This window comes from Lepidochelys kempii, chromosome 26, assembly GCF_965140285.1.
Source record: "Lepidochelys kempii isolate rLepKem1 chromosome 26, rLepKem1.hap1, whole genome shotgun sequence".
Lineage (NCBI taxonomy): Eukaryota > Metazoa > Chordata > Testudines > Cheloniidae > Lepidochelys > Lepidochelys kempii.
In genome coordinates this window covers 5,780,323-5,805,030 of record NC_136405.1, presented here as the reverse complement: position 1 = coordinate 5,805,030, position 24,708 = coordinate 5,780,323, and the positions used below count along the sequence as shown (strand labels likewise).

Here is a 24,708-nt window from a genome sequence, read left to right as displayed (position 1 = left end):
TTACCACTGTGGTCAGATGTTTGGCTGCATGTGTGTATTCTCCCTGCGTGCTGTCCCAGCTCTGCACAGACAGTTGGCACAGCAGACCTCGATCAAACCGCCCAATGACCACAAGATCCGTTAAGGTATGAAGGCACCCGGCCAGGTTTATTGTCCACGAAGCACAGTAATAGCACCTGGTAGACTCTACAAGGATATTAAGACATGGATGCCTGTGACAACGGACGCAGCTCAGTCCGTGGTGGGACTTTCCACTGCCCCCTATGTTGGGCAAAGATACTCCCTCTGAGATACAACTTGTACCCTGATCCAAACACGTTAGTACCGCCCTTCTGACATAGTTAGTTACTGCCCCTGACGTGGCTAGTTATCATCCATCACCTTCTACATATTGGTTTGATTATTACGTACTGTCATCCTGACCTTAGCTTTTAGGAGGGGTCAGTGTGTTCCTGTTATCCTTGGGGAATGTTTTTGTACCATCCTTGATATTGGGATGTGTTTGCGTGAGCACTCTGTGACTAGCACTTCTTAAGAATGTGTATTTCTGCAATATCAGCCCTGTTCTTGCCAGATTCTGTGAGCAGGTCCTGCCTCGTACGAAACTTCTTCATACAAGGGCTTATGGCTCAGCCCCTCTTCCTACTACAACCACCATCCTCCTCAGTGACCAATGGACAGAGACTTACCCTCCTTTGAAAAGGGCCAGGGAGGTGAGATATTGGATGTCCAGCTTGAAGGCATCCTAAAGGGGCCTGGTTTTCAAATGGCAGGAAAATCAGACCTTTCTAAGGGGCCTAAAGCCAGCCAGCCACAAGCTGAGCACCTCCAAGTCACCAGACACTTTTGAGCCCCTTGGCCAAAAAGTGCCCTGTGCAGAAGTGTAAAACGTGGCTATTACCATGTGAAAGGTGCTGGGTGGGACGTCTCAGTCCAGTTCCCCAAACAGCTGCCTACATAAAAACACACACACCCCTGCAGGTTAGCAGTTAACAACATATTCGGGAAGTCCCAGCTCACAGACCAAGGACCAGCTGGATCATCCAGACTGAAATCCCTTCTCATGGATGCCCCTTGGCAGGCCAGCATGGCAGGGAAGGTGGCCCTGATGCTGCCCATGCTGTATCCGCTTGATCAATAACTAAAGGTGCTCATTCGCCACGACAGTCAGCCTGGTACTTATCAAGAGCACAGAATACACAAGACAAAATAAAAAAGTAGGTGAACACGCTAACTTGGGTTGGAGACCAATGCTCCGGCCACCATTCAGCATGGCGCTTAACCGTGTGCCTGCTGCCTGGTCTCCATACAGATGTTGTAGCAGCATAACAACGTCAATTAGGCCTGGTCTCCAAGTTTTACCAGTAAAACTTGCCTCATTTCAACACACCTCTGCATGTGTCCACACTCAGTTTTGCATTCTGTTGGTAAAACCCTGACTTTCTGTGTGTCATGGTCAGCCAACTCCATGGACAACCCAAGTCATCTCAGAGCCCTATCCCAGAGGTACCATCACTGAGTAGATGCTGCATTCGCTGTTCTGCTGTCAACAGTCCTCCAGCAACAGTCCCACAATGGCCCCATCCCTGCAACGACCACAGCTCTGGTCACAATTCTGCTGCACAGGAGTTGCAGGGACCAGAAGCTGCCCATCACCTTTAAAACCTCTACCATGTTTTTGAAATGCCTCTCTCTGCTAGCCCACCTTGGCGAGCACACAGGTATGGCTCCATGTAAAGCTCCAGATAAACCTGGTGCTGCTGCCTGGTCCAGGAAAGAAGCCTTGGATTTCCTCAGCCTGTGGGAGGAGGAGGAGGAGTGGAAGCCCAGCTGCAGAATAACTGCAGAAACATCTCTTCGGACATCGGAGAGGAGTGACTTTTTTTTTTTTTTTTTTACACTGTATAGCTATTCTGGTACAACTCTAGTATAGATACACTGTTATGCTTTTTACCAGGGTAGCTTGTTCCCCTTCCCATACAGCAATCAATGGCTGTACCAATACACGCACCTTTATACCAGTGTAATTGCATCCGCACTAAGGAGTTGCACCAGCTCTGCCCAGACAGCAGAGTGCTACCGTTTCTGTGTGCAGACAAGGTCTGGCTTTTAGCCATAGTCCCACTGATGGCAACCCACGTACTCAAAGCACCTTGCTGAATCGGGCCGCTCTCTTCACAGGAATTACAGCCTCGTCTTCGAAGGCTCTTTCCAAGCGCCAAAGCGTGGCGTTCTCGGCCTGTGCAGTCTCGTCGCAGAGTCTCTAGGAATGAGCTTCAGTCAAGTACGTGATTAAGAGACTCAAACCCCAGGACAGAGGGGTTCTGGTTTTGGTATCACCCGCCTGCAATGGGCTCCCTCAAATCCTTCTCACTGCTTTGATGTTTTCTTGCTCCTGTTCTGTGTTTCCAACCCCAGGTCTAAAAAATAATGCAGCGAAACGGTAAAAGTGAGTCCTGGCTAATTAGGGATATATGTAGTGAGCTGATGGGATAGAAAACAAACCCTGTTGTTCCCAGGGCTGGTGCCTCCCCCTTACTGTGGTCTGACATACACTGTGTTCTCCAGAAACTCCCAGGGGCCTCTGCCCAACCCTGCATTCACTGTTACCTAGGATCCACTGGGGCTCCTGCCAAACTCAGCGTCACATTCACTGTTACCCAAAGACCCCGGGCTCCTGCCCAGCCCCAGACATGCATTTGATTGAAGTCCCTGGAGTTGCTCCTCAGACGCTGTGCTTTGTTCTCTCTTATCCTCTTAGTGACCCTCCGAATACCATAGCCTAGGCCCTGCCCTCCATCACATCAGAGATGTCACCACCCAGTCACGATCCCTATAACCACTAAGCCCTGGGTTGGGTGAGCAGAGATCACCGCTCTTCAACTGCCGAGCTGTCCTCCCACAGTGGCTGCACGCGCTGCCTCCACAAGGCTCTCCTGTTCCCACAAAGCAAGCGACACGTGGACGGTGATTTGAACCCTGGCCTCACTCTAAAGGTCTCAGAGCAATAAGCCAGAAGGCTGGGGCTTGGCATAACCCATTATGTCCTTTGTACCTTTTCCACGGGGAAAAGTCCTGTAGAATTTAACAGAGATGAAAGCAACAGGGTTCTATTATTACAATGACCTATCGGGCGAGATCTTCAGCTGGTATAAAAAGCGTCGCTCCACAGAGGTCAAGGAGACCATGACCTAAGGATCTAGTCCATGGAATGTAACAAAGGCCGAGGCTTTGACCCATCCCATTGCCCTCTATAGCAGGGATGCAATTTTCTACTCAGTTCTACAGGTTGGTGCAAAGACCCTTCAGAGAGGGGATGAGCCTCTGTGAAAGGAGTAAAGATTTTCTGTAAGGGTGGGGATGTGTATTAGTGCGGCTTCCCTCGGGGCTGCCAGCTGTGCTAGTCCACACAGAGCTTAGAAAAATCCCTTGCTTAACTTTCCGACTGACTTCTGTTACTGTAAATTCCAGCGCTGCAAAGGGGAGAGATGCCGGGGAAGGGGAGGAGTGGGAGGGTTACTGGGGCAGAGGGACAGACAGCTCAGCCTCACCACCTGGGGTTTCGTCCCGGAGCTGTGCAGTGGCCTGTCTGTACCTGGGGAAGCTGGGGTTGGGTGTCACTGGGCATCAGAAAACTGCTGAGCAAGCAGCCTTAGGGGTCTGCGCACTGAACTGAGCAGGGAGTAGGAGCTGGCTTGCTGGGGAAAACTCAGACACAGAGGCCTCAGGCAAGGTCAGGGAGAGACACGGACACCAAAGCACTTAGCAATAGCCGCAAGGGCATGAGGAAAGCTAGGAGCTGTAGGGCAGTCAATCCTGGCTCAGGTACGTGTCTGGAGCATCCCAGTCACAGCCATTATTAATGTGCTCCCTAAAGGTACTCGCCACCGCAGGATGCAATCTGCATTGGGAATACCAGGGGTATTTTCCTTTGGCTTTCACAGGTCCCAAATTGCTTCACACAAATGCTATACATGCAGCCTGTGGCAATGCAGCCACCTCTGGGGAGGAGAGCAGCAGACAGATACACAGCACCATGCAAACCAGTGGGAAGGGGGATATTTTGGTCAAGGGACTGAGGACCAAGCCCTGCTCTCACGTCAGTGCTCCACTTCATTCACAAGGAAGCCGGGCACCTCAGTCCAGGTTTATCTCCATTTGGCTCTGCCTGTGGCTGTTTTGTCTTCTTCAGAAACAGGGCCTTATCGGGGTGAGACCGGGTTCGACCCAAGCGAGTGCATGGTGGGCAGAACACACACGGGTAGACAAAATAACAGCTCAGCAGATCAGGCCTGGGCTGGAGCCAGAGGAGGGAGAGAACACAGCAATCTTGCGCAGGTGCAGGTTCAAGGGCGGTTGCTTGGTGCTGATGGGTTTTTCCTGTACTATCCCTTCAACCTAGTTCCCATCGACAGTAGCTGAGTGGGGGAGGAGGAGGAGGAGAAGGAAAGAAATTGTGAAAAAGAAGGGGGCTGCAAAGCTGAAGCAATGTGCTCTCTAGCTGTTCCTCTAGCAATTCCTAACAGCGCAGCAATGTGCTCTCTAGCTGCTTCGCAAGCACGCCCTGCTTCCAAAGGAGTGATCGGCACAAGGTGCTTTCATCCTGATTAACTGAGAGCCCCTCTCCCCATGCTGCACCATGGCAGCTGAGCGCCCCCCTTCGCAGCACGGGAGTTAATGCTCTGATCACCTCGGGGACAGGATGCCGGGCATCCCCAGTGAAGGGACTCTGCAATTTGATTCCTCTACTCGCTTGTCAAAGCCAAAATGGCGCATCGACTTCTGGGCTGGCTTGCTCTCCCAGGCTATTGCTAGGGTAGGAGGGGAGGCGGGTGTGGGAATCTAGGGGTTCCAGGTGGACCTTACATTAGACCTAATAATTGCTGACAGTAATACAATAACCTAGAGAGGACAGAGATTGATACTATAGGCCTGACATCCAGACCTCCCATTGACTTCAATTGGAATTGTGGGGGCTCAGTACCTCTGACAATCAGGCCTTCTATCTGGGGGTAGAGAGATCATGGTGATGGGTCGTACAGAAACCCAACTGAGAGATAACTCTGAGGGTGAGCTATTTGGAGCAGGACCTTTTTATTGTTCACCTGTACAGTACGAAGCACGATGAAGCCCTGGTCCCTGACTGGGGCCTGCAGGCGCTACCCTAACTCAACTACAGCAGAACCTCGGAGTTACAAACACCAGTTACGAACTGACCAGAGAACCACACACCCCATTTGGAACCGGAAGTACGCAATCAGGCAGCAGTAGAGACAAAAAACCAAAACAACAACAAAAAAAAGCAAATAGTACTGTGCGAAACGTAAACTATTAAAAAAAAAAAAAGGAAAGCAACATTTTTCTTCTGCATAGTGAAGTTTCAAAGCTGTATTCAGCCAATGTTCAGTAGTAAACTTTTGAAAGAACTAGAACGTTTTGTTCAGAGTTATGAACATTTCAGAGTTACTAACAACCTCCATTCCCGGGGTATTTGTCACTCTGCAGTTCTACCGTAAATGATAGACAGATAGGGTTTGGTTTTTTTAAGAATAGCTGGAAATGGACTCAGAGCATTGGATGGGCTCATTTTTACAAGCTGAAAACAAAGTAACCAAACAATTGGGAGTGGCCATGCAGAATCCAATGAGTTGCACATTGTTCCTTAATTCATAATGAAATCACAAACACAAAAAAGAGTCTGTTATCTTGTTCGCTGTCGCATATGCTTAGTCTCTGAAAATCAGACCCACATATCTCAGGTTAGGCACCTAACATACACCCAAAGTAGTGGCTACTTTTGAATATTTTGTCTTTAACCCCACTGTGCCTCAGATTCCCCATCAGCAATTCTGGGATAATACTGACCTACACTCCCCCCCTGGAATGAATTAAATCAGTTCCTATTTCTGAAAGGCCTAGGGTACAATTCTTCTCTGGGCAGAGCGCCAGCCCAAAGTCCATGCCCTCATTAAGCCCTACTCAAACTGAAGCACAAGGTCTTTGTACTTAAACTCAGGTGAGATTTGAGTGGCGCATGGGCCATGTGCATGAGCTCCTCATGGAGAAGGTACTAGAGAGCTGCTAAGTATCAGCATTATTGTGAATGGGTCACACTGAGGTGCTGCTGTGTCAGAAGTCCTGGGAATTCTCACTGGAGCAAAAGAACTTAGTTGACCATATTTTTCCAACGGCTGGAAGATAACTTAATACTCAACTATTTGACGTTGTGTCTCTCTCTTTTTTGCTTCTTGGAACGCTGATGTAATCCCAGGGCTGAGCTTTGTACAAACAAGGCTCTTATTATGACACAAGCCAGTCCCTGAACTGCAAGAGGCATGCTCCTTTAACAAACAGAAAGCCCATTCCCTCTCTTGGTCACCCTTTCTAATCCCCCACTCCCTACCTCAGCAACACACCATGTTAAAAGATCTCCAGCAACCCCAGATGGCTTGTTTTGGCAAACCAAAGAGTCTGGGAGCTCGGTAGCCTTCCAGTAGCTCCTCAAAGCTGGAAATATCCTGCAGGGTATGATAAAATTGCACTGCTCTGTCAAAAGAATATTCTTTCCCAAATCATTTGCAGCAGTCACTTCAGGACAAGTTAGACCCCACATCCACACTGGCTAGGCTGGCGGAACAGCAGGAGAATGGGAAGGAGCAATGGGGCCGTGAGTGGGGTCACGCACACAAAAGGTGAACAGCGTTCTTGTGAGCAAGCAAGAGCAAACATGGACTGGGGGAATGATAGTGGCAAAGGAGGGTCATGCAGATAAAAAGAAGAAGATCACATCTCAACTCAATCTGGGTAAATTGAACGTCTGTGCAACCCCGGATTAAGTCCTTTGCACCACTTCAGTCCCACTTACTATTTTGAGAGCTTATCCATTTGTAACACACTCTGTCTGGGTAGACGCCCCAAGAGAATATGGCCCCTATTCCAAATTAGGGTGTCAAAAAAAAAAAGTAATCACGATTAATCACAATAAATTTAATACCAATTTAAATTTACTATAAACATTTTGGATGTTTTTCTACATTTGCAAATATATTGATTTTAATTACAACGCAGAATACAAAGTGTAGAGTGCTCACTTTATATTATTATTTTTTAATTAAAAATATTTGCACTGTAAAAAAAGATAAAAGATAGTGCAATCTACAAGTCGAAGCATGAAGGGGCATACAAATATTTTGCATATCTGGCACATAAATACCTTGCAACATCCACTACACAGTGCCACGTGAACGCCTGTTCTCACTTTCAGGGGGCACTGCAAATAAGTAGCGGACAGCATTATCTCCCGTAAATGTAAACAAACTTCTTTGTCTTAGCCATTGGCTGAACAAGAATTAGGACTGCGTGGACTTGTAGGCTCAAAAGTTTTACGTTGTTTTGTTTTTGAATGCAGTTATGAAACAAACAAAAAAATTCTCCATTTGTAAATTGCACTTCCATGATAAAGAGATTGCACTACAGTACTTGTATGAAGAGAATTGAAAAATACTGTTCCTTTTATCTTTGTTACAGTGCAAATATTTGGAATAAAATAATAATAATAAAGTGAGCACTGTACACTTTGTGTTCTGTGTTGTAATTGAAATAAACATATTTGAAAACATAGAAAAACATCCAAAAATATTTATAATTCATTTAAATTGGCATTCTATTATTGTTTAGCAGTGCGATTAAATACTGTGATTAATCGTGATTCATTTTTTTAATTTAGTTCATTTGTTTTGAGTTAATCGCTTGAGTTAACTGATTAATTGACAGCCCCATTCCAAATGTATTTTCAATACCAGTGAGCTGCAATTTAAGAATGAGAAGGGGGTGACAGAATCAAAACATGGTCATAAGATGCAAGAACAACTTAGGGGGCATTCTCTTGCCCATGCTATACATGAGGTCAGACTAGATCACCGGTGGGCAAACTACAGCCCGGGGGCCACATCTGGCCCTCCAGATGTTTTAATCTGGCCCTCGACCTCCCGCTGGGGAGCGGGGTCCGGGGCTTGCTCCACTCCGTGAGGCTCCCAGAAGCAGCGGCATGTCCCGTCTCCGGCTTCTATGCGTAGGGGCAGCCAGGGGGCTCCACATCCAGGAACCGCGGTCAATGGGAGCTGCAGGGAGGCACCTGCGGACAGAGCAGTGCTCACAGCCTCCTGGCTGCGCCTCCACGTAGGAGCCAGATGGGGGACATGCCACTGCTTTTGGGAGCTGCTTGAGGTAGGTGCCACCCGGAGCCTGCACCCTGCCCCCCTCCCGTGCCCCAACCCCCTGCCCCAGCCCTGATCCCCCTCCCGCCCTCCGAAACCCTCAGTCCCAGTCTGGAGCACCCTCCTGCACCCCCAACTCCTCATCTCCAGCCCCACCACAGAGCCCGCACCCCCAGCTGGAGCCCTCACCCCCCCACACACCCCAACCCCCACTTTTGTGAGCATTCATGGCCCGCCATATAATTTCCATACCCAGATGTGGCCCTTGGGCCAAAAAGCTTGCCCACCCCGGACTAGGTGATCACAATCGTCCATTCTGGCCTTAAACACTCCAGACAAGGATAAAGGGGAAGAAAAACAAAGAAACCACAATGGGCATTTTCCACAGATGACCAAAGCTAGGAGAGAGAGAGAGAGAGAGTGTGAGAGAGAGAGAGAGAAAGCAAACAGAAGGCCCAGGCCAACTCTCCTGGTACTTAAAACTGCAGGAAGCCACACAGGAGAGACTTTAACTATCCAGACATCTGTGGGATAATAAACACAGCTGGGCATATACCACCAAAGAGATTCCCAGGGAATGGCGAGGAGACAGTTTTATGCTCTAGAAAGTCTTAGCCAGAGGAAAAGCTACCTCTGATCAACTGCCAGTGTAACACCATGACTCTGGGTGAGCTGTTGGTATCAGGGATTGAACCTGGGCCCTCTGGCTTTATGTTCACAAGCCTCTACTGCCTGAGCTAAAAGACCCAGCCCTGCAGCACCAATGGACAGAGGGCTGGCCTACCTTACCACAAAAGTTAATGTAACTTACATTGGTTAGAGGTGCGAAAACAACACCCCCCCGAGCAACGCAAGTTACATCAACTTAAAGTGCGGCCAGACCGCACTATGTAGGTGGGAGACGCTCTCCTGCCAACATAGCTTCTCGACAGACACACTACATGAGGGGGTTTCAAACAAGTCCTGAAACAACTCTAGAAAACAAAGAGTAAGGAAAACTCCTGCAAGAAAGCTTCGGCTGACATGGGGTGGGGCAGATTGCGTCACCACTGATAACCGTGTGGCTTCTTGCACCTTACTCTGAAGCATCTGGAGTTGGTCACTGCTGGAGACAGGACTAGTTGGACTATGGAGCTGATCCAGTGTGGGAAGTCTCATATTCCAAAATCTCTGGGGGTGGACTGAATGGGATCTGAAAGATCTTTTCCAAATCTCACACTGGATTCCTGTGCCCTCCTGGAATAGACTTAATGTGGAGTCCCAAGGAAGACAAGACCCTGACCTGCTTTCCTGCACCACTGGAAGGGATTGTGGGTTTACCCAGAACAGGAACGCAGCTCAGTGGAAGGAGGAGATCTGTTTAAAATAGGGTGACCAGATGTCCCGATTTTGTAGGGACAGCCCTGATTTTTGGAGCTTTTTCTTACATAGGCTCCTATTACCCCCCACCTCCGTCCCGATTTTTCACACTTGCTATCTGGTCACCCTAGTTTAAAAATGTGGATCCCGGACAAGTGCTGATCTGGCAAATAATACAGCCTCAGCTTCAATAGCTGAGCATCCTACTTCCACCCCAAAGTTGTTAAATATGTCAGGAATGCTCCCCCTCCCCCTCGCTAGCTCACGCCAGCCTGGCTGCTGCACACAGAACATGCTACGCTCCCAGCACACAGAGACACCAAGCTGCAAAGAGTGGAATTCAGCCAGTTCCAGGTTCTCCCCCTGAAATACTGGAGCTCCATGACACAGCGGAGGATGGCAGGGCTGCGGGAAGGAGCTCAATCCTGCACTACCTGGGGGGGGGGGGGGGGGGGGAGGGAGGGAGGGTCAGGCCTCATGCTCCACTCAATCCTTACTATTGCTCTTTATCCTTAGGGACTTGCGTGGCCCCCATCATCCCAGGAGTAGTGAGGCAGAGCAGTGCTATTTATACCTCCACCACAGCTGGGAAACCTAAGGGCCTTACCCAAAGTCACACAGAAGGTCTGTGATGGGGCAAAGAATTGAACCCAAAGATCCAGGCTTGCACTCTAACCACTGGGCCATCCTTCCTCTCTGCCAGGTCGATGACCGTTCTCATTCATTTGCTCTGTGGAACTTAAGTTCATTTCAATGCAGAGGGCTCAGTCCAGCTCTTTCACACAGACCCCCGCACCCCCGATCACCTTCCCATCATTCCTAGGCTGGACAGGAACCTGTGATCTGCAGCCAAAAGGCTCCACTTATCCCCTTTCTAATCGCCTGAGCCCACCCAATCCCCCAGATTGGCTCTTCTTTAATGGACCAGGGTGGATCAGGAACACCAGTTTAGATGGAAGTCATGCAAACAGCACCCCTGCAGTGTAACCGAGAAAGCGCATCCTGCTTGTGCCTACATGGATGGGGCCACAACCCCATGAACCCACAGTACTATGTAGCCTTGCTGTGTACCCTGTCAGATAAGACTAGGGTAACCAGATGAACCTGACAAAATATTGGGACACATGGGGGAAGCAAAAAAAACCAAAACCCGCCGGATCAGCCAAAGCCGCAATATCGGGACAAATGGCGTCCCGACCGTGCATCGGTCAGGACGCGGGACAAAGAACTAAAAATCAGGACAGTCTCGATTTTATCGGGACATCTGGTCACCCTAGCTGAGAGGAGAGTGCAGAGAGCACACGCTAGCTTGAATGGTCAGTAACGTGTCCCCATTGCATCTGGACAGGGCCAACAGCCCATCCCTGCCCCATATCCTTCCTGTGTTTATCCTCACGGGGTCGGAGTGTTTATCTGGCCTTGGGCAATCACTCAGCTCAGAGGCAGGCAGTCATTCCACAATGCTTAGCATTTCCTAAGCTTGGCCAGAGCCAGGCACGGCATTCATGTTAGACCAGCCATGGAGCCCAGGCACCGTGCAGGGAGTCCTATGAGCACATATCGGAGTGGGGATATATCCCAGTGCGTGTGCTGCAGAGGGAGTGACCCTCTGCACTAACCCGTCCACAGTCCTGACCAGAGTCCTGCAACTTGAGCTCACTCATTTGTTGGGGGGGAGGGGGGGAGAATGAATTCCTCCCTCAAAAGTCTCCTGCCTAGCAGCAGCATCAGAGATTCCTTGGGGCGAAGTGGACGGTTACCTGGCACCGCTGGTGAAGCTTCTGTTCCTCTGCTGGGCCTGCAGCGCACCTCCTGATTGCTGCTGTGTTTGAACAGGCAGGCTCCGGGATGTTTGCCTGGCAGCAGCCTCGGCTGTGCAAAGAGATTCCGAGAACAGCAAGGAGGGATGGAGACACAAACCAGGAAAGCAAGGGAGGCCCTCTGCGAGATTCCTCCCAGATGCACCATTCTGCAGCCCCCTGGCAGTGCCCCTCACTACCAGCCAGGGATGGGGAGCAAACAGCCTGTGAACACTGGCTAGGGATATTTGCTTTCCCATAGCATCTTCCTTCTGACCCAGACGCACGTCTGTCAAACACAAAAAGAAATTCAGCTTCACAACGCGTGCTGTGGAGCAGGTCATTATCACGGATGCTGTTTTAACAGAGGGGGAAATCGAGGCACTGGGCAGGGAAGTGGCTGGCCAGGGAGTGAGCCAGTATCAGAGCTGGGGAGAGAACCCAGGGACCCTCTCCTGGCATGTGCCCAATCCGAGCCAGGTATAGATCTCACTATAGTTTACTGGCGTCTGCTAGCAGTGAGTGAACAGTTGGTACAACTGTGTCAGTTAGAGGACTTGATTTAACTGAGGTCGAGAAAAAAATCCCTTCTGTGCTGAGACCAGGCTAACCTCAGTGTTTGGGCATTGAGGTAACAGGATACGGTGCTGGGGAAGGGTGGGAGCCCTGGGGGATTCTGGGGAACAGGGAATATGGTGCAGGGGCTGGGCAAAGGCTCTGGGGGATTCTGGGATGGAGCTGGGACTGGGCAGTAGCATGAAGAACTTGAGGGTTCCTTCTTCAGGGTGCATCCTCCTCAGTGCACCCTTGTATCCCTGCCCCTGGGCCTGGAGTTAGTGTGCTTTCCGTTCCTGCAGCGAGCCCCTCACTGTATTCCTCAAGCTCTGCTAAATGTCTGTTGCTAGGCCCCTACTTCCGAGTGGATCTCCAGCTGCTCATCACCTTAACCACTCTGCCTCCCTCCCTCTTGGCTCACATGGCGAGTGTGTAATTACAGACTTGGCGAGCTCCGAATCCCTGCTAATCACAGCCCGACCAGCCGCCAGGGCTGTCGGTACCATGGGATGTATCTGTGCGAACTGAGCGCAAAGGCAGAGCGCATCCCAGGCTTACTGGCCAAGGGGGAGCGCGAGGAGAACGTTATGCGCCAAGGCACACATAGGATGGAAACAGCAGATGGTGCATGGACAGGAGAGAGCAAGACACAGAGAACTCACATATAAGTGAGTTATAAAAAGAACTAGATGAGTTCATGGAGAATAGATCCATCAATGGGTATTAGCAAAAATGGTCAGGGATGCAACCCCACGCTCTGGGTGCCTCTAACTGCCAGCTGCTGGGACTGAACAATAGGAGATGGATCGCTTGATAATTTCCCTGTTCTTTTCTTTCCCTCTGAAGCACCTGGTATTGACCAGGTGAGAAGACAGGACCCTAGACTAGATGGATCATTGGTCTGACCCAGGATGGCCTCTCATGTTCTTTAACTGTTTGTGGAGGGAATCAGAAAAGGGAGGGAGCCAGCATCCTTGGGAACAGAAAATGGGAGTGTTGGTGGTTCAGATATGGGGAACAGAGGAATCCAGAAAGGGATAAGGAGGAAAGGGCCTTTTTATACCAGGGCATTAGGCAAGTGGGATGGATTGTTGGGAAAGCAGATGGGGAAATGTGAGACCTGTTGTGTGACCTTCAGAAAGTCTCTTCCTCTCTGTGGGCCTCAGTTTCCACTCCTACCCTTTGTCTGTGCTGAGGAGTCTAGACACTAAATAGACAAGACAGATAAAGGTAGAGGACAGGAAGTATTATTCTTCCCTTTTTTACAGATGGGGGAACTGAGGTGCAGGACAGTGACTTACCCAAGGTCACACAGAACTGGGACTTGAACCCAGGCCTCCTGAGTCCCAGTCTAGCACACTGTCCCCTGCCCCTTCTCTCTCCTTTTTGTAGCAAGCTCAGCATTTTTGCCCTCTCCCCCCATTGTCCACAACTTCTCTTGTCCAGGACTCAAGGCTTGCACAGCTCTATTCTCTGCCTTCATTTCTCCCCTTGCCTCCTTCATCCTGCCACTGTAGCCCTGGCTATTGCAGGTGAACAGCTGCCCAAGGCAGGAGACACTGGGGCAGTTGGGCTCACTGACGTCAGTACAGGACGTCAGTGCAGTTAGCCCGATTCACCCGCAGGCTACTTTGGGGTTGGGTAGAGAAGTTAGCCATGTTCGTGGGGGAAGCTGCGGAGACTGTGGAATGGGGAGGCTGTTTAGGAGGTGTCTTAGGGATGGGATAATGCCCGGGTGGCTTTGGGTCTTGTTTTGTAAATCTCTGAGGTTAGCACACCCATGACATCTGGATCCCACAAAGCTTGGGGTGGGGCAGGTGGAATAATGCTTCTGATTTGGGTACCTCTCAGCTTAATCAGAGCCCACTCAACAATGAAAGGAGCTCAGCTGAGCTCTCTGGATTCTTAGGCCAGGAGGGACCATTGTAAGCATCTAGTCTGACCTCCTGCATAGCATAAATGGTTTCCAGCTAACACATGCTCAGAGATGGGTCACAAACAGGAGATGGTCTGGTCACCCCAAAGGAGAGAGGGAGGGGAACTCTCCTTATGGGGTGGGACTCATCTTCCTACTGCTCCTACTCCATTATTCTGAACAGACTAGATGCTTCCCAGCTGCCAGTTGAGGAAGCAGGGCAAGGAAGCAAGCCCAACTCACGTCAAAGCCTCTCTGGAAGCAAGCGGAAAAGGAAGGATATTTATTAATCGAAGAAAACTGCAAAGGGACACCAGGGGGACCACACACACTCTCTCTCTCTCTCTCTCTCTCTCTTTCTCCCTCCTTCTCGAGTTTGGATTCAATCTGCAAATTCAAGTTGACTATGAAGACAGAACTGGAGCCAGCAGAGCTAGTCACTTGCTGAAAGAAGAGCTGCTGGAATGAAAAATATTTGGAATCTATTCAGCGGGGGTACCAGATTTTTTTTAATCCTTCCCCAGTTCTTCATGATCAAGGTCATCTGCATGGAAACAGGATCTTCAGAGGTGAGAGCAGGTTTTTCAGGAGGAAGAACAGTGTTTGTGGTTCATGGCCAGGACTGGGAGCAAGGACTGCTGGGATCAGTTCCTGGCTTTGCTGCATGACTGTGGGGTTGATAACACTGACTAACTCCCATTGTGCAGATGGGGAAATTGAGGCACAGAGAGGTGGAGTGGCCTGTCCAATGTCACACAGCCAGTCATTGGCAAAGACAAGAATACAACCTGCAAGTCATGTCTCTCAAGCCATCCTCCTCTTATTGCAAAGCTGGAAAAGAACACAGGAGTCCTGACTTCCAACCCACTCCTCCCCCCGGTGCTCTAATTATGAGACAACACTCCCTCCAAACCTGGAAAAAGAACCCAGGAGTCCTGACTTCCAAGTCCTCTGCTCTAACCACTAAGGAACCATTTGCCAGCACAGCTTTGCTGATCAGGGATCATACCGCATCACACACCTGTCCAGCGTAGCTAAGATAGGAAGTATGGCAAGAAACCACCCTGGCTTAACCAGGAGATCTTCAATGATCTAAAAATCAAAAAAAGAGTCCTACAAAAAGTGGAAACTAGGTCAAATTACAAAGGATGAATATAAACAAATAACACAAATATGTAGGGACAAAATTAGAAAGGCCAAGGCACAAAACGAGATCAAACTAGCTAGAGACATAAAAGGTAACAAGAAAACATTCTACAAATACATTAGAAGCAAGAGGAAGACCAAGGACAAGGTAGGCCCGTTACTCAATGAGGGGGAAAAAATAACATCAGAAAATGGGGAAATGGCAGAGGTGCTTAATGACTTCTTTGTTTTGGTTTTCACCAAGAAGGTTGGTGGTGATTGGACGTCTAACGTAGTGAACACCAGTGAAAATGAGGTAGGATCAGAAGAGGCTAAAAGAGAAAGAACAAGTTAAAAATTACTTGGACAAATTAGAAGTCTTCAAGTCAGCAGGGCCTGATGAAATACTCCTAGAATACTCAAGGAGCTGCCGGAGGAGATATCTGAGCCATTAGCGATTATCTTTGAGAAGTCATGGAAGACAGGAGAGATTCCAGAAGACTGGGAAAGGGCACTTATAGTGCCCATCTATAAAAAGGAAAATAAGGACAACCCAGGGAATTACAGACCAGTCAGCTTAACTTCTGTGCCCCAAAAGATAATGGAGCAAATAATTAAGCAATCAATTTGCAAACATCTAGAAGATAATAAGGTGACAAGTAACAGTCAGCATGGATTTATCAAAAACAGATCTTATCAAACCAACCTGACAGCTTTCTTTGACAGAGTCACAAGCCTTGTGGATAGGGGGGAAATGGTAGACGTGGTATATCTTGATTTTAGTAAGGCTTTTGATACCGTCCCGCATGACCTTCTCATAAACAAACTAGGGAGATGTATCCTAGATGGAGCTACTATAAGGTGGGTGCAAAACTGGTTAGAAAACTGTTCCCAGAGAGTAGTTATCTGTGGTTCACAGTCATGCTGGAAGGGCATAACGAGTGCAGTCCCGCAGGGATCAGTTCTGGGTCTGGTTCTGTTCAATACCTTCAGCAATTATTTAGATAATGGCATAGAGAGTACACTTATAAAGTTTGCGGACAATGCCAAACTGGGAGAGGTTGCAAGTGCTTTGTAGGATAGGATTAAAATTCAAAATGATCTGGATAAACTGGAGAAATGGTCAGAAGTAAATAGGATGAAATTCAATAAGGACAAATGCAAAATACTCCACTTAGGAAGGAACAATCAGTTGCACCTGTACAAAATGGGAAATGACTGTCTGGGAAGGAGTACTGCGGAAAAAGATTTGGGGGTCATAGTGGACCACAAGCTACATATGAGTCAACAGTGTAACGCGGTTGCAAAAAAAGCAAACATCCTTCTGGGATGTATTGGCAGGAGTGTTGTAAGCAAGAGACGAGAAGTAGTTCTTCCGCTCTACTCAGCACTGATTAGGCCTCAGCTGGAGTATTGTGTCCAGTTCTGGGCGCCACATTTCAGGAAGGATGTGGACAAATTGGAGAGAGTCCAGAGAAGAGCAACAAAAATGACTAAAGGTCTAGAAAACATGACCTATGAGGGAAGATTGAAAAAACCGGGTTTGTTTAGTCTGGAGAAGAGACGACTGAGAGGGGACATGATAACAGTTTTCAAGTACGTAAAAGGTTGTTACAAGGAGGAGGAAGAAAAATTGTTTTTCTTAACCTCTGAGGATAGGACAAGAAGCAATCGGCTTAAATTGCAGCAAGGGAGGTTTTGGTTGAACATTCGGAAAAACTTCCAAACAGTCAGGATGGTTAAGCACCGGAATAAGTTGCCTAGGAGGTTGTGGAATCTCCATCATTGGGGATTTTTAAGAGCAGGTTAGACAAACACCTGTCAGGAATGGTCTAGATAATTAGTCCTGCCACGACTGCAGGGGACTGGACTAGATGACATCTTGAGATCCCTTCCAGTTCTATGATTCTATGCCAGCAAAACTTTTAAATGTTGACCAGGCCTGAGTCTCTTGATGCCTCTGTTCCCCCGATCTGTGAAATGGGGAGAAGAGCAATTGCCTGCCTCGCAGGACTGTTGTGTCACAGTTACCAAGCTAACTGCACCTTGGACCCCTTCTGGCCTCTCCAAGAGCATCCCCTCTCAGGCCTCGGGCTGTCACCTCTCTTTGGGTGGAATCACACAATTCTCTCACCCTCAGATTGGACCCTGGACTGCAGCCCCAGATACTAATTGTGATTGCCTCATCAGGCTTGACTTATGTTCAATGCCCTCTGTTCTGTTCCTCTGGTCGGCAGTGACCAAACAGCCTTCTTAAAGCAACATATTGTTTATTTACGCATGTCTAATTTACCAGGTGTCTGTCCACCTTCCACATCCACATCCAGATCTAAACTTCCTACAGACACTTCAAGACCTCTAGAGTCTGGGTGGTATACTCTGTTCTCTCAACTAAACCAGGCAGTTTTCCCTGCCTGCTTCAAAGAGTGTGCCTTTAAATCCTGCTCTATCTTTTGATCAACCCCTTCCCAGGGATCAAGTCCTTTTTTAACTGCCTATAGTCCTTTGATGTGTTACCTCCCACCACTGGCAAAATAAACCTTGCAACTTCCTTGGAGACAGGCTGTAGGATCTTCCAAGCTAACAGCTTTCCCCACTGTCTTTCAACTGTGTGCTGGGTTGTTCTTATCTGGAAGCTAGTGTCTTCTTTCGCCTGCAGCCCCACTGAATTAACACAATACCCATGTATAATAAGCATTCCACTATCTGAATACAGTAGTTATACAGTCTCGCTCAATAACTAGGTTCCGATAGTTATTACAGATGCTTCTCATCTTTAGGACCTGCTAGATCCCAGCCATTGAGGCAATGTCCCCAGCAGCATCCGCTCTCAACGGTGCAGGAACTATCAGACCCCAGGTAGCCCTGGCTTGGAAATCTGAAGCCACTGGGAAATGGAGCTATGAGGCCCAGGGGGAAGCAGGGATTTCCTCTCTGTGGGGAAGGACACATGCCAGAGTTACTGTCAGTCTCTCTAGTGCACCAGCCCAGGTTTGGGGAAAGAGGACATTTTCTTTTCTTCCCCAAGTGCCTCCTTCTTCCAGCCTATGACGCTGCTGGCTCTCAGGTCCTCCTCTCCCGGCCGGAAACTGTTTGCGTGTGGCTGACCCCAGGAGACCTCATAATGAGTCAGTGCTGTCCAAGGCCTCTCAATCCACTCGCTCACTAGTCAGGGAGGCGCTGCAGCCCTGTCTCAAGCTGTGATCATATCACATCTTCAAAGGGCCACTGCTTGGACTGGGAACCTCCAGGAAGCACACAGGGCTGCTGATAGACCAGGAGGGGGCATTCTCTCCTCCCAAGCAATGCCCAGTATGATTCTAGGTGCTGCCTTAAAGACCAAAGCAGGTAAGAAATGCACTCCTCAGGCAGATCAACCCCTGGAGATAACTGGTCCTTTCTTCTTCCATTCAAACAGTTCTTTCACCCACAAATTAAAGCCCCTTCAAATCTTTCCAATCTAGTTTGTCTTGCCAATCTCTCCCCTTCTGCTTGTGCTGCCTGTGGATGCTTTGCTTTGTTCTCTCCTTTCCTTCCTCTACCAGAGAGGAGAGAGAAATCTGCAGGGAGTCTCTGTCCCATTCCGTCTCTAGCAGGCTGAAGCATCCTTCCTGTCCAAGTGCACTGCAGGTACTCCCTGTTCCTGCACAGCAGCAGTGCTGGTTGATAAGCCTTGGGAAGTCCTGCGTCCCTGTTGACATGACCCGCTGGCATGAATCAACAGCAGGAGGATTTCCCAAGCTGCTGGCAGCGTGTACAGAAGGGCAGATGGGAGGTGCAGCTGAGCCAAGCACGCAGCCTTGTGCTTTGCCATGGGAAATCCTGCCAGCTCTCCCCAGGATTAAAATTCAGCATGCAACTAAACCTTACCTATTATTCACCACACTGCCACCACCATGCCCTCCCAAAGCTGCAGGATGAGAGCTGACTTCTCCCCTGTTCAGTTTATTATAGAATCATAGCAATGTAGGGTTGGAAGAGACTTCACAAGGTCTTCCCCCTCGCCCCAACCCACACTGAGGCACGAGTAAGTCCAAGACCAAGACCATCCCTGTCTAGTCAGAGGACTGCTGCAGTGTGAAATGAGCCACGCCCCTGCACTAACAAACAAAATCCAAATGTCATGGTGTGAAATTCACAAGGCCTATGCACCGCTTTAAATCTCCAAACAAAAGCCTCACGCTGGCTTCTGCTCAGCGGACGCACTTCACCCTGGATGAATAAATGACAACAGTTGGAATAGGTTTGTGCATCATGATGACAAATACAACTGTAACAAGTGACTTCAGTTGACTCAACATGGAAACTGGAATTTAGGTCAAGCCCTGCTCCCCTGCAACCAGGTGTGTATGGTAGAGATACCCAAGGTATGATCTGGGGAGTTCTTACATAGGCAGATGGTGGAGTTCGCTAACTATCCCAGTTATTTGGGGGATAACCCCAATCTTATTCCTGGTGATCCAGTATACCACACCCTTTGCTATCCTGGATGCTCAGAGATCCAGAAATCAGGGCCCATGAAATGTCATCACACCCTTTCATATTGGAAGGGCATTTTGACCAGCAAAGGGTCCAGACTAAACTCCTGGAACAGAATACCACGACACTTCAGAATGGGAAGATTCAAATCAGCCCTGACTCTGGGAAGGGGGAGGTCCAAAATCTGGATCCATGTTTTCCAGCTTCATCCCCAACGACATCACATTACAGAGGCAGAGTTACAACAGTAGCACATCCGGCTAATAGGAACTAGTGACTCACACAGGGCCAAACCCACAGCTGCTGTCCATCTCTAACGGGTCAGGAGACACCCAGGAGTTTGTTTTCATTGCTGAAGAGCTCAACAACGGTACATTAATCTTCCAAGGACAAAGCAAGCACAAACACTAGCTGTACGTGTTTGGTTAGCACTTAAAAGGGCGTTGTGTGTTCAAAGCTCAGTGCAAATGTTAACTCAGCCTTGTTCATAATAAACCAGTAAAGGTCAGTCAGTATCAACATCCCAATTTCACAGATGGGGAAACTGAGGCATATAGCGGCAAAGGGGTTTGCCCACAGCTGCACAGCAAGTCAGTAGCAGAACTGGGAGCAGAATCCAGACCTCTATGCTCTAGCCATTAGACCACACTTCCCTCCCAGGGATAGCACCCAAGAGTCCTGACTGCCAGTCCCCCCCACTTATTCCAGCCACAAATTCACACTTCCATCCCAGACTTGGAAAGAGAACCCAAGGAGTTCTGCCTGCTAATCTCCTGCTTATTCCTCTAGCCCACGGTGTACAAAAGGAAATAAAGCGATATTTAGTTGCTTTATAAACTGACTCTGTCACAAAAGATTGACTCAGTGGCAACAGATGGGCCCCCCCACAGGACTTGCTAATCCCATGGGCAAGCCCCCCTATTAATACAGCAATTGTACAGAGCACTGTGGACAGAGATATACAAAAATTAAATAAAGCCCTTCTAAAACAAGACACCTCACTGCACAAACAAGACACTGCACACTGCCCTGGGGAGGGAACAACCCACGTGTGAGGTTGTCAGTCATGTCGCTTAATGCACGGCTGGAAGTACTTCATATAGGACAATGATGAGGGCGGTATGAGAACCTATACACAGTAAAACAGAATAGATGGACATGGTTCTCCTGGTCCAAACAGGTGAGTGAATGCTACAGCGAAGGGCTCCTCTCCGACAGTTGCCAGCCCCCTGGGTTGAAATCGAGGGGGTGTTAGTCTGAGAGCTGCAGGGGATCCAAGTGCTTAGGACAGAACCCACAGCACACACAGGCTCTGATGCAGCTACTGCTCCTGGCAAACTACCAAGGGGCCCCTCAGCGCTGTGGAGTCTGGACTGCTAACTGACTGAACGGGCCTTGTCAGCACTGGTTCTCCACTTGTATGGTAACTCCCATCTCTTCAGGTGCCAGTATATTTATGCCTGTATCTGTAATTTTCACTCCAGGCATCTGAAGAAGTGGGTTTTTTTTATCCACAAAAGCTTATGCCCAAATAAATCGGTTAGTCTTTAAGGTGCCACCGGACTCCTCGTTGTTTTTGTGGATACAGACTAACACGGTTACCCCCTGATACTGGGCTGCTAAGGCAGCCGCCGCTGCCATGGCTTTGAATCAGAGCCAGGGAGGTTTATTTTGACAGGAGGTAAGGAGACCGGACTGCAGGACCAGGGCCACTGTTTCCTTCTAGGGAGCGGGCACAGCTGTGATGTGGGAGCTTTGATGCCAAAGCTGGCAGGCCCCCAAGCCTGGCTGCATTTCTCAGGAAAACGCCTATTGGCACACTACAGCAGGGTCTGGGCCAGTACCACCCTGGGGTAGGGCTGGGGGAAGCTCTGCAGCGGAGAGAGATGGCAAGGGGAACATTACGGAGGCTGTGAGCCACAGGGAGTTATCCCTGGTGGGCGGGTGGCCTCAGGATACCCGTGGCAGGAACTGTGCAGTGAAAACCAAATCTCATTCTTGGTTATTCCTACTGCTCCTTCTCCATGTGGAATTTAAGGGAGCCACGGAATAATTCCAAGTGCCAAGGAGTCAGCTGTTTCCGGCTGCTCTTAAAGTCCTAGGAAACTTACTGCAGCTGGTGCCTTGAAAAAAAAAAACCAAAAAACACCACACAAACACACACGCTCCCAGAGCCTTGTGGGATATGTAGTTGGCCAGGCCAATCTTAGCAGAGGAACGGCTTCCCTGTCCTGTAAGAAGCAATGGGCAAGCTCCCATCCAACCCCCCCGATTCCCAGTTGCACTTGAAGCTAATCGAGGGATAAAGAACTCTTCGGGATAGGGCCTGTGTTTGTGCAGTGTCTAATGGAGCCTGATTCAGACTGGGGCCTCCGGACGCAGCCACCATACAAATGGCAATAACTGACTTAGTCACATATGGATCCAATAAAGGTGGGGGGCAGGGCTCCGGCACGCCGCTCTGCGTGTCTCTCACACACAATGGACCAACAAGCACAATCAGAAAGAACGCCTCTTGACCTACCTCTTGTCCCTACCAACCTCTATTAATTTAATCAACAATTAAAGCCCCCTCTCCTACACACACACACACACACACACGGTGACAAAGTGGAGGCTGAACAGAGCAGATTTAAAGGGACAACTGGTTCCTGTGTCCAGAGCACAAGGTTAAGCTCTGCAACACCTGACCTACTGTGTGACCCTGGGCAACTCATGTCTGCTCTCTGGGCCTTAGTTTCCCCTCCCACCCTTCATCACTCTTGTCTATTTCAATTGCAGGCTCTTTGAGGGCAGGGAGCATCTCTCATTCAATACAGCACCTGGCACAATGGAGCCCTGATCTCAGCTGGGGCCTGTAGGCAGGGCTTTGGAGCGGAGCCCGGAGCTGGAGCGCGGAGCAGCTGCAGAGCAGTGGAGCTGCAGGTTTTTGCCTGGAGCTGGAGCGGAGCCGGAGCACAGCTCCAAAGCCCTGCCTGTAGGTGCTGCTGTAATTTAAATACCAACCCCTTAGCCATCTCCTGGCCTGGCTTGCTCAAGGAAGATGATAAACATCATTCTAATACAATAATAACTGCACTTAGGCGGTGCTTTGTATGGTCACAGTGGCCCACACACAAATTCAGGCCCCACTCCCACAATCCAATCAGCCCCAGGGGACCCCAGGACCCCTAAGGATCCCATTGCAGCTTTAAATTTTAAACTCCCTCACTGTTGGTTGGTAAAGCATCATGCTAGATTGATTAATAATAATGACTGGAATAATAATAAACAGTGATATATTACTACTTAGGCTTTACAGGGCTCTTTTCCTCAGCAGATCTCAAAGCACTTTACAAAAGACAGTCCTCATTATCTCCATTTTACCTTTGGGGAAAGGGAGGCACCAAGCAATGAGGTGACATGCCCAAGGACAGGCAGCAGGCTGGTGGCAGAGCCAAGAACAGAGCCAAGTCTCCTCACTCCCAGCCCAAGTCTCAGCACCCAAGGCGCTGATGAAATAACATGTCACAATCACTAACTGAGATAACACTCCTCCCAGCCAAAATCCCTCTTTATCAATTGTAATCCAACCCCCAGGTTTATCACCGCCAGGCTTTTCCGCTGCTGTTTCGCAGCGGCGTATACAGCTGGGATAAGGAAAGAACAAAAAGTTTTTGCAAAGTCTTTGGGTCCCGATCCTCCTCTTGCTTACGGCCCGATCCTGCCCCACTGGGTTCTGGAGCGGGATCCCACCCTTCACACCGGACTGAGACAGGAGTGAAACCGGTGTGAACGAGAGGAGACTTTCAGAGAGCTCGTAGCCACAAAGCCTGAGCTGCTAGTGGGCCAGCTGTGCCGGGGACTTGGGGGCTGATCCGGGCTGGAGGAGTCCGCCTGCTTTGACAGCTCCTCCTGGGGAAGCGGGAGAGCCCCCCCTCTCCCTCCAGCCTCCTCCACGTCCGAAGTATAAGCAGATGGATGGATGGATCCCCCCCACACCACAGCGTAACCTCGTGGCAACTTCCTTCCCCCTCTCCCTTGCATGAGGTATACTTAACTCCCCCCCAGCCCTCCCCACAAAGAAACCCAAAACTCCCCGGGGGAGGAAAAACTCCCGGGGGGGGGAGAAGCAAAGTTTCATTTCCTGCAGCACAAAAGGGGGCAAAACAACCCAGAAAACTCAAGTCTCCAGCCTCGGAGCTTTTCCCTGCCCGAGGCTGTCTCTGCCCTGGCTCAGCTCCCTCCCAGCCCCGGCTGCAGGAGCAGCAACTTTGAAAGTGTCCCTTAAACACACACACACACACACCGGCCCCTTTCTTTTGTCTGCAGCTGCCCTGCCAGCCAGGCAGAGTCTGCATGACCCAGGCTCACCCAGCCCCTGTCCTCCAGTGGCCTCGCTGCTCCCCGCACCCGCCCATCAAGGGGCGCATTTGCACCGGAGGTTGGGGGGGGGGGAATAGGGGGAGCCCTTTGGCCCTACCAGCTTTGCAAGGATCCTTATAGTCAATGGGCTCCGTGTCTTCCTCGTCCTCCAGCTCATAGGTGTAGTCGGGAAAGTCCAGGGCTGGCCCCAGCACCACGAAGGAAAGGAGCAGCCAGCACGCCCTGACGCCGGACATGCTGGCTGGCGAGTCCCGGGCAGACGCGCCTCGGGACCGAAGGGAGAAGCGGAGCGGGAAGGAGGGGGAAGGAGAGAAGTGGAAGGAGATGGGAGGGTTTCCCCCCTCGCTCTCTGTCTTTTTTTTTTTTTTTTTTTTTAGGGAAATGAGAGCTGGCGGGGGCGGGTTCAGGCCGGGAGCTCAGCCCCTCCAGCCTGCAGAGTTTGCTCGCAGCCCGGCTGGGAACGGGGCCAGCCCGGGGTGGGGGAGAAGCGGCTCCCAGAGATGCTCTTGCATCGCCGCTCACCGGCCACGGAACGCCGTCCTTGGGGCCCCCGGGCAACCCCCGCCGCTGGGGTACCCGCCTGCCCGGGGCTGGCCATGCCCGGCATCCCGTGGCGCGGCGTGGGGCCGTCATACCCCGCCCCGCTGTGGGCACCGGCTGGTCCCCGAGAGCCGGGTCTGCAGGGAGCTGCTGCGGGGCCCCCTTCGTGTGGCAGGTTTCTATAGGGCGGCAGCGGGGGGTTTCAGACCTGATCTCTGAGCTGCAGGGTCCTGGGGGGGGCCGCCATGGTCCAGTCCCCTCGCCCACCGCTTTGGATGCTGCTCCTTGCAGCTAAGCCCAGAGAAAAGGGCAGCCGCCGGCTGCAGGGCTCCCAGCTGCGTGAGGAGAGATCCGG

At 50.1% G+C, this 24,708-nt stretch overlaps 1 protein-coding gene across 7 annotated transcripts in view; it reads right to left on the bottom strand.

Moving 5' to 3' along the window:
* BMP1 (bone morphogenetic protein 1) overlaps nucleotides 1-24,463 on the bottom strand; it is an 85,380-nt gene extending 60,917 nt beyond the window's left edge. For 4 of the 7 annotated variants that reach the window (XM_073325410.1, XM_073325411.1, XM_073325414.1 and 1 more), the window contains exons 1-2: nucleotides 23,911-23,995; nucleotides 11,336-11,663 (exon numbers count right to left, since the gene is read on the bottom strand). In XM_073325410.1, the coding sequence (XP_073181511.1) occupies nucleotides 11,336-11,543 (208 nt within the window). In that variant the 5' untranslated portion in view covers nucleotides 11,544-11,663; nucleotides 23,911-23,995. Of the gene's footprint in view, nucleotides 1-11,335; nucleotides 11,664-23,910 lie in introns of all 7 variants that reach the window. The other 3 variants (XM_073325416.2, XM_073325412.2, XM_073325413.2) reach the window with 3 other exon arrangements.
* Nucleotides 24,464-24,708: the final 245 nt, after the last annotated feature.